At 35.6% G+C, this 9427-nt stretch overlaps 1 protein-coding gene across 1 annotated transcript in view; it reads left to right on the top strand.

Moving 5' to 3' along the window:
* The first annotated feature begins 504 nt into the window (after positions 1-504).
* SPI1 (Spi-1 proto-oncogene) overlaps positions 505-9427 on the top strand; it is a 31286-nt gene continuing 22363 nt past the window's right edge. Inside the window, exon 1 of the mRNA XM_014061486.2 lies at positions 505-806. Coding sequence (XP_013916961.1) covers positions 762-806 — 45 coding nt within the window. The 5' untranslated portion in view covers positions 505-761. The remainder of the gene's footprint in view (positions 807-9427) is intronic.

Raw genomic sequence — 9427 nt, 5'->3', positions numbered from 1 at the left:
TAATAGCTTCTAACATTGTCTCATGATTCCAGTGTTTCTTCTTCCCAAAGCTTGGCAACAATTTTGATGGAGGCATAAGATGAAGAGTATTTTTTATAAGATTATCCATGTGTTAAAATTATTTCTCATTTCTTATTAAAAAAATATTAGACTGAATCTTGGATAAATGAAATAGCTAGGATGGAGCTAACGTTCATTAATGGATCTTCGGTAAATTCTTATTTATGCAATCAGGCAGATTGTAATTACGATAGAATTAAATTTTAAAGATTCCAGTTCCTTTATGCCTTGGAATTTTATCTGTAGTATCTATTGGTTTGTTCCTGCCACATCCAGCGTTATGAAATCTGCTGCTCATTTTGTAGCAGGCACCTGCCAATGGTTGATCAGCTTGGCGACACACTTCCTGTTATAAGGCCACAGCTCCTTGAAATGAGATTTATGCAAACTTGGCTGTTCTGATGTCACACTGGGCTGTAACAGTTTGAAGGCTATCTATGCTCTACAGAGGCTTGGGGAAATCAGGAACTTACAATACATCTAAAGAAAGATCTCACCTTAGAATTCTTGAGAGAAAGTATAAAAAGTGATTAAGCCCAGAATAATAATAATAATAATAAACCTTAATCACTGAAAAGGGTCTTCAAAGAATCCAAGGAATTTTGTTTCACCATTTTATTTTATTTTTCTTTTTGTTTGATGTCTTTTCAAAAAGCGGGATAACTCAAATTAGAACATTAGTTCATAAAGAAGTTGGCTGAATGTTACAGGCTTGCAAAATGGAAGGCTTTTCCCTCATTTCCCCTGTGAGTATGTGAATTAATTATGGTTTTGCCTTTCTGCTTTGCCAACCGAATTGATTTGCTGTTGAAGATTGCTGCATTTCTGGTACTCATAATTCTTAAAGGTTTTGTGGTGGTGCCTATTGAATGGGAAGTTAGTATTTCCTCTCTCATACTCTTTATCTCTGTCTGCTTTCACTGATAAGGGACTATTATTATTTTAAAACTTTAGTAAGTTGAGTTTATAAGGAAATCTGGCTTTGTGGTTGAAATACACATTTATGGGTTCATAATACCTGGCTGCAACATGAAGGGTAGCGGATACATATGGCCAGTCTATCTTCCAACTCATTTGTCTCACTTATCTTCCAACTCAGTTGTCTCAGCAATTTAGGATAAAAAAAGAAATAATTTCCCTGCCCCAGTTAACTGAATGGAATATTCAGGATTATTATTTTTTGCTAAAAATGAAATGCTAGAATACTGTACCAATAGAGTCTTCCTTTTCTGAAGCTATCTCATTCCATTTAATCAATCAATTAATATGGCAGCTTTATAGTATTCAAAGACTGTTCTACATATAAATTTAGTTGAGAAACGTATATTTGGTCAAAAGCAAGAGGAAGATTCTACAAATGCTTGATATAGCTGAGAATCAATCAGACAGAATTACGTCTGATTGTAATCTATTTGTCCCATTTCTAAAGACATTTTCTTAAGTTCAATCATGGATCATCTTTCATTGTAAATAATGGTGCATCTTTTTCAGATTATTCTATAAACTTTTATTTATCTTGTGGTTTGATGTATAATGGAATAGTTGACCAAAAGCAGCAGAGTAAATGAGCATACACTATGTATTCAATTTACATTTTAGTTATAAGTGGAAGTGATATTACTTAGGATGTGAGTAAAACAATATAAGCTATTTTTTTTAAAAAGTCAGCGTAAATTATCATTCCCTATGTTTAAGGTCTTAAAATATTTACTTCAGAGTAAGTCCCCTTACTCGGGACTTTATTTTTAATAAGTTGGTAAGTTTACATGGTAACTGATTTTGCTATGCAAATCCTTCCTGCCTATACTCAATATATAATTATCATATGTTGAGCTGTGAGTATATTTCATGAATACTAAGACCCTGGAAAACCTTGTACATATGCATGATTCTTCATGTTGTCTATACTTTTGTTCTGAATGGTGGTATATTTTTTAATATTTTTGTAAGTAATTCTAGTACTGAAACTAAATATACATTCATGAGGCTTTTTCCAACTTAAGTAGTGTATCATGTGTGTGTGTGTTGTAAATATGGCATGGTAGCATGGAATTTAACAAAAAAGATTTTCATTATCTTTACAAATATGAAATATTTAAGGTTTTTTTTGTATATCACCTTTCAAAATAGATGACAGCATCAGTCTTTGACATATTCTCAGATGTTTTAGCAAACAGGAAGATTATACACTAAATCCAGTAGTGTAATTTATTTCTGTCCAACTGCTCATATTAAATTCAAGTCCTTCCTGTACCAAAATGTGGAATTATGTTGCCATGCTCACATTAACCATTGTTCCAATATATAAGGTTGTTACATATACTGAGAAGGTAATTCCAAAGAATAACAATGCCAAATTGGGAATTTACTTGTCTGATGAATTTGTCTAATGGACAATCTTATTTCATTCCCAATCTCTATCTACTTGCAGTTTTGTACATGTTTACATAGTACTGGGATTGCATTCATTTCTATGTCTTTGGGTTTATGCAATTTAGATCAAATCCAATTTTGATCTAATCCAAGCTTTTATTTGATTTGGAAAATTGATCTGTTTCAATCAAATCCAAATAGACAATATGTATTAGACCTACATGATTTAAACTATATATGTAGTTAGACCTATGACATCTGTAGTAATATGAAGATAAATAATTATTTAACAATTTTGAAGAAATATAAACTTTTTAAATTAAATATTATGACTCGATAAATATGGTACTAACTGGAAGGTAAATTGCATTAACTGGAAGGTAAATTGCATTGAATTAATTGGGACTTACTTTGTGGAAAATACACTTAGCTTAGGCTGTGAGGAAGAAGCAGTATCCAAGATGGAATTTAAGTACTATCTTTTTAAATGTACATTTCTTTTTAAACTTTTAAGTCGAAATCTTCAGACTTCTTATAATGTTTACAAGCTCCTCATTACTTCATCCCCCATGATAGAAATGTAGCCAGAAAGAGGTTTTAAAAAACAGAAATTATACTACCATTAATATAATCTGCCGGATGTTTAGACTGGATTTGGCACTTCTATCCACCTATTGAGTTTTTCCCAAGGATCTGGGATAAGCAGATGTTATTATTTAATAATAAAGGTAATCATTACAGAATGTAAGCTGTTCCAAATAAGGCTGTCTTTTGCGATTGACGATTATTACTATTGGTCAAAAAGAGTTCAACAAAAGAAATGGATATATTTACAGTATTCTGATTGATTGCATAGTCAGCCAGATGTTTAGGCTGGTTTGGGTATTTTTATACACTTATCAAGTGTTTGATTAGGACCTGTGGTAGGCAGATTATTATTATCTGTCCACAACAATGTGAAGTCACAGCTGCCAGTTCTTTAACTGGTGTTGGCCTTCATACACATTGACTTCTTCCCCATAATCGAGGATGTATTGGTATAGTATATGTGCACATCCAAGCAGTGTGGTCTTTTGCAATTGGCAGATGGAAATGTTGTCAATGCACAGATTTTCTAAGTGTTCTCCAAGATTTTTTGATATTGCACCCACTATGCTGATAGCCACTAGAACCACCACTGCTGGTTCATGCCATAATCTTTCAGTTTTTATTTTCAGATCTTGACATTTTATGTTCTTAAATTTTTTATTTTCTGTTCTGCTATCCCCGCACAGCCACCTCATTTATCCCCACTTTTGTCTTTTTGACCACAGTTATGTTTAGCGTGTATTGAGCCAAGGCTTTATCAGTCTATATTCAGAAATTCCACAATATTTTAACATGCTCATTTTTTACTAGTTTTCAACTCTATGTTCCCAGCAATTTCTGCTTCTTTGCACAATCTGCACTTTCAATGATTTCCCCCCCAATTCTGACCTTGATTGCATTAATTTGAATAGCTTGTTCTTGCTTAGCCTTAAACGTTCAGTTTCTTTTCATAATGTTCCAGTTGTAAGTAATTGCCAGGTTTTATTTTTATCCACGTTCCCCTCAATCTTTTGTCCATGTAATGTTTTTCCTTGCCAGCATTCTGCTCATGTTTGTATTACCTTATTTCAATATTCTTTTGTTGTTGTCGTTTCCTGTACATTTAGTATGTTTCAATGTTTAACTTTCAACAATGCTTGTTCTTGGCTGTCTTTTACATAATCAGCTAATGCATGCTTTTCTTCTTCTACTATTTTTGTTATTGTTATTATTAATAATAATAATAATACTATTTGGAAATTTTAAATTTATCAGAATTTATCAGAATTGAACATTCTGATTCTACAAAAAACCATCCTATTTAACAGTTCCTAGGTCCTTGGTTAGGACTCAAGCTGTTGAGCTACCAACCAGCCCCAAAGGCTGTAAATCTCACTAAAGATTAACCACATAATAACAATAACAACAACAATAACAATAACAATTACAATTATAATTTATTATGTTATTCCATTCATCCACTCACACTTGTTGTTATTTGTGAATGGCTGCCCTCAATGATATTCAGCATACTCAAGCGCATGCCAGACGTCAACACTTTATGTTTATGTGGCAATCTGGTACATAAGTAGAAATGAAAATCCGTGTAATTTTAAAATGTAATGCGAAAAATTGTTCATAGCTTGATACTGGAAATGTAATATTCTATGGATAACAAGTCTTTATGCAGCAAAAACCTAGGATATCACTGCTGAGAAGACATACACTTACCGTATATACTCGAGTATAGGCCGACCCGAATATAAGCCGAGGCACCTAATTTTACCACAAAAAACTGGAAAAGTTATTGACTCGAGTATAAGCCTAGGGTGGGAAATGCAGCAGCTACCGATAAATTTCAAAAATAAAAATAGATACCAATAATGCCATTGCCCATTGAATAACATATACAGCCTGCCTGTGCCCATTAAATATACAGTAGCCATTGTAAAAATTTGCTCTGCATAACAAATTATTATCACACAATACCGGTGTATTCAATGAAATACTTCACTCACCTCATGATGCTGATGTCCCGCTGTGATGATGATGTCCCACCTCCTATGACACACGGCACAGTGATTCCTATCATTGGATCACTGTACCAGAGGAGGTGGGACATCGCTATGTGGCTGCTTACCATAACAAGGAGGAGGTGGGACATCGTTGCAGAGCGGCAGGAGGGGGAGGAAGGGGAATCGTAAGATAGCCCTGCATTACATTAGAACGTGAGGAGGGGGGATGGTGCAGTGCACGCTGTGCGGCAAACTGACACAGAGGGAGGGGAAACTCAGGGGCGCTGGGCCATTCACGAGCATCACCCAGCGGCATGGCCCCACCCCTTTTTCTCCTCCATTTCGGGCAAATTTTTCACTGACTCAAGTATAAGCCGAGGCGGCTTTTTTCAGCTCAAAAAGTGGGCTGAAAAACTAGGCTTATACTTGAGTATATACAGTATTACAAATATGCAAATATAATAGCGTTCAAGGATGGCTGCTTCTGTACTAACCAAGATGACCTGAAAATCATGTTTCCATCCCTTACATTTTAAAAACAACATAAAGAAGAAAGGGAAGAAGCCCCTCTCTTTTGGCATATTCTTTCTGAAGTAGAAAGTTATTACCGAAAGGGAAAAATTGTGGCTTCTCAGTTTACAAGCAAAAAAAATCCTTAAACTACGCAAGGGTTCATAGAATTATGAATGGTGTAATGCTAATAGACAGCTGTATTTCACTCTCAGAACATGACATCTTAGGTTACTCATTGAATCATATTAGCAATAACTTGTTCTTATTGCTTTATTGACATTTGTGACCCAATTGGTTTTAAAATTAAGAGTTTGGAAGTCATATTTTATGAGAAATATAATTCTGCTGGACCTTTAGTTTTAGAATAATGCTAGACAGACATGCCTGTTTAAGACTCACTCAAATGAGTTTACTAATTTTGCAAATTGAATATAAATGTATTTAGCTCAGATTAGAAGATTCACATAGACTAATTTTATTAGACTTCATTATGCCTAAATTTAGGTACATTGAGAAATTGCTTTATCATACATTGTACGATACTATTGGTAGGTTATATAGTCTTCTTTATAAAAACAAGTTCTTCTTCACTATTGTATGTATGTATCTATGTACGTATACATGTACTGGTATTTATGTATTTAAAGAATATATGGTGCCTATATATATATATCATGTTCCTGAGCAGCTCATAGCAATTGATAAAAACAACACAAAAATGCATTGTACTGATGAAAGAAATGTCTTTCTGACCCTTCTCATCAAGATGCCAAAACTACCAATTCTGTTGACCCTGACTCAACCCCTTCCTAGCCAAATGGTTCAAGAAAGAGCTAAGTATTCATGGTCTTCTGGAAGATTAAAAGCCAAAGTCTTAAGTGTGAAGGTATTTCAAAGGGCTTGGATGGCTATAGACAAGCCATGCCTCCAAGTACTTATTGTCACTTTGAAAGATAGTCATGATTGAGATATATTAGCATAAAGAACAATGTCCTGTGGTGGTCTCCATAGACTTTGTGTTACATTAGTGTCGCCATGTATCATAATCTGATATTGCATAACAGAAATCTTGTCTTGATAAATATAATGTTTTAAGAGTACAGCTTGATTACATGACATAGCTCTTACAGGTTACCTTTGTATAGGTACAAAATGAAAGTAGGTTTGTCAAATTATTGTCATCATCATTTTCATGATCAACATTACTATCCTAATACTTTATACAGAATGGCTACCCTGAAGCCCTAAGACAACTTGTCCTCATCCTTTCCTCTGCCACTTCTGATCATAATTACCCCAAATTAGAACCATGTTTCCTGTGATTTTAAGGTGGGAAGTATGTAGGAGCCGAGGTGGCGCAGTGGTTAGGGTGCAGTACTGCAGGCCACTTCAGCTGACTGTTATCTGCAGTTCAGCGGTTCTAATCTCACCGGCTCAAGGTTGACTCAGCCTTCCATCCTTCCGAGGTGGGTGAAATGAGGACCCAGACTGTAGGGGCGATATGCTGACTCTGTAAACTGCTTAGAGAGGGCTGAAAGCCCTATGAAGCGGTATATAAGTCTAACTGCTATTGCTATTGCTATGATCCATAAAGTAGATTTAACATAGTTTTTTAAAGCTATACAAAAACAAATCTGCTCCAAAATCTGGGAGAGGGGCTCCAGAAAATTGCTTGGAGTAAACAGAGTAATTCCTACCCACTAAAGCATTATTTTATCTTTAATAACTGTAGAACACAAAGAAATTCAACCAGTATAATTCATCTTGAAATTGGGATACAGGAACAGGCTGTGGTTTGCTTACCCAGATGTATTTAATAAGCCACAAATGGTTGGGTTTGCACAATTACACCAAAGCCATTTTTATGCAACATAGAGGTAAGGAACTCTTGGTGGATGAGACAACGGCCTCCTGGAAGTAGGGTGAGATCTATCTTGTTCAGGCATATTTTGCACATATTTCTCTGCCCACCTGTCTTTTTCTTCCAGGACATAAATCTCTTCATTCCCTTAAACTATCTCACCATATCAAAGCTCAATTATTTAGCACAATATTATATTTTAACATGTTTGGGGGTGATATTTAGTGTTCTTGCTTCAATTATAAAACTACTTTAAAATTGCTCTGACTAAAAGAGTCTGCACAATAAGGCCTAGTAATTATAAACTGAATCTCTGGTAAAATCTCTAGATTTTACTCCTGCTCTCATATTATCTTTAATTGAAACTATTTTTAATTAAGTAGTTGATTTTCCCATAGATTTGCTAATAGTCACACAAAATTTATATCACTGTTGGTGAACTATTTCGGCATTGAATGCTGAAATGGAAGTGTGTGCGTGTGTGCCAAAAATTGAATGAGCAACCGCCCGGTGCACATGCACGCACCGGGCAGCTGCTCCTTCGATTTCTGGTGCATGCATGCCACTGGCCACCTGGTCTCTGGTTTCTGGCATACATGCATGCACAGCTGGACAGTGCGCATGCATTCTGGGAAGATTATGTTCCGGTTTCTGGAGCATGCATGTGCACCAATCAGCTGGTCGCGCATGCATATGCACCAGAAACCAGAAGACCAGGTGGAAACCAGAAGAGCACCGCCAAGCACGTGCATGTGCATCGGGCAGCTGATTTTCCAGTTTCCGGCACATGAAGACCAGCTGGCCATCATGCCAGAACCTGGAAGAACAATGGGCGACAGCTCGTGAGCCCAGAGAGATGGCTCTGCATGCCACTTCTGCCACACATGCCATAGGTTCCCCATCACAGATCTATACGGTTTCATGAGGTCATCTTTTTCATCAGCACCATGATTTTAAGTTGATTGATTGAATGATAGTAGTTTTGGGCAACTTCTAGAAGATGGCGTGCCTATAAAAGGAAAGGAAATGTTTCTGGTGTATCAGTGTCAAACAGGAGCTTGGGAATCTGCCTTGCAGATATGAACTGAAAAAAGTTCATGACATGCTGGTAAAATTAAAAGCACAGTGATATAAAATGAAAGAATATTTAAAATTAATGGTAGACTACAAATAAACAAACCTCGCCACTTCAGAATTTGGTGAGATAGACACTGTAGGCTTGTGAAAGGACTTTTAACATGATCTTCCAACCCTTTCTTAAAACCATACAGTTATTTTGTAATTCTTTCCAAGGAAATGAGGTTAGGCCTGTCCGTTAAACCAGCCTCAGCTGCACATCACGGGAATCTGGTTGGTATTTCTGAATCATCCACTAGAGAACATTTATATTATTATAAAAATGGGATTTATTTCTGAAATAATGTGAACTACATTTATTATTTATATATAATCTGTCTTAAAACATCTCTCGTGGTTCCCATCTTAGCAGTGACTTTGAAAGTTGGTTGAACAGCACCTTATAATAAACCCATGGACATACACATGAGAATTTACTGCATATAAGTCAACATTTGAATATATTGTTGATACTAATTTTCATTCTTTAATTCTTAAATATTGATTTTAAAATAGCAACTTTTCATCACCTGTGCTTGTACCTTTTCATCAGGTACATGATGAAAAGGTTTGATTCAGTTTAATCCATATAAAGAATTAAACAGATATTATGATCATAGGAAAAATCTAAGGTAATGATGTAGTTTCTGGGTTCTACAATCTCCCAGGGCTTGAAATGGACACCTAACATTAGAACCATCATTAAAAAGGCACAACAAAGAATGTCCTTCCTGCATCAAATCAGAAAGTTCAGACTGCCCAGGAGCTGTTGCTACAGTTGCACAGATGAATTATTGAGTCTGTCGTTTGTTCTTCTATAACTGTCTGGTTTGGTACAGCAATCAAACAAGACAGGTAAGATTTTAAATGACAGTTAAGACTGCGGAAAAAACCATCTGCAGCCAGCCTACCTTCCATTGAG

This window comes from Thamnophis sirtalis, unplaced genomic scaffold, assembly GCF_051295495.1.
Source record: "Thamnophis sirtalis isolate CommonGarterSnake01/CBP01778 unplaced genomic scaffold, rThaSir2_p1.2 scaffold_1, whole genome shotgun sequence".
Taxonomy (NCBI): Eukaryota; Metazoa; Chordata; class Lepidosauria; order Squamata; family Natricidae; genus Thamnophis; species Thamnophis sirtalis.
The sequence above is the reverse complement of the archived record's forward strand: the minus strand, read 5'-3'. Positions and strand labels throughout refer to the sequence as shown.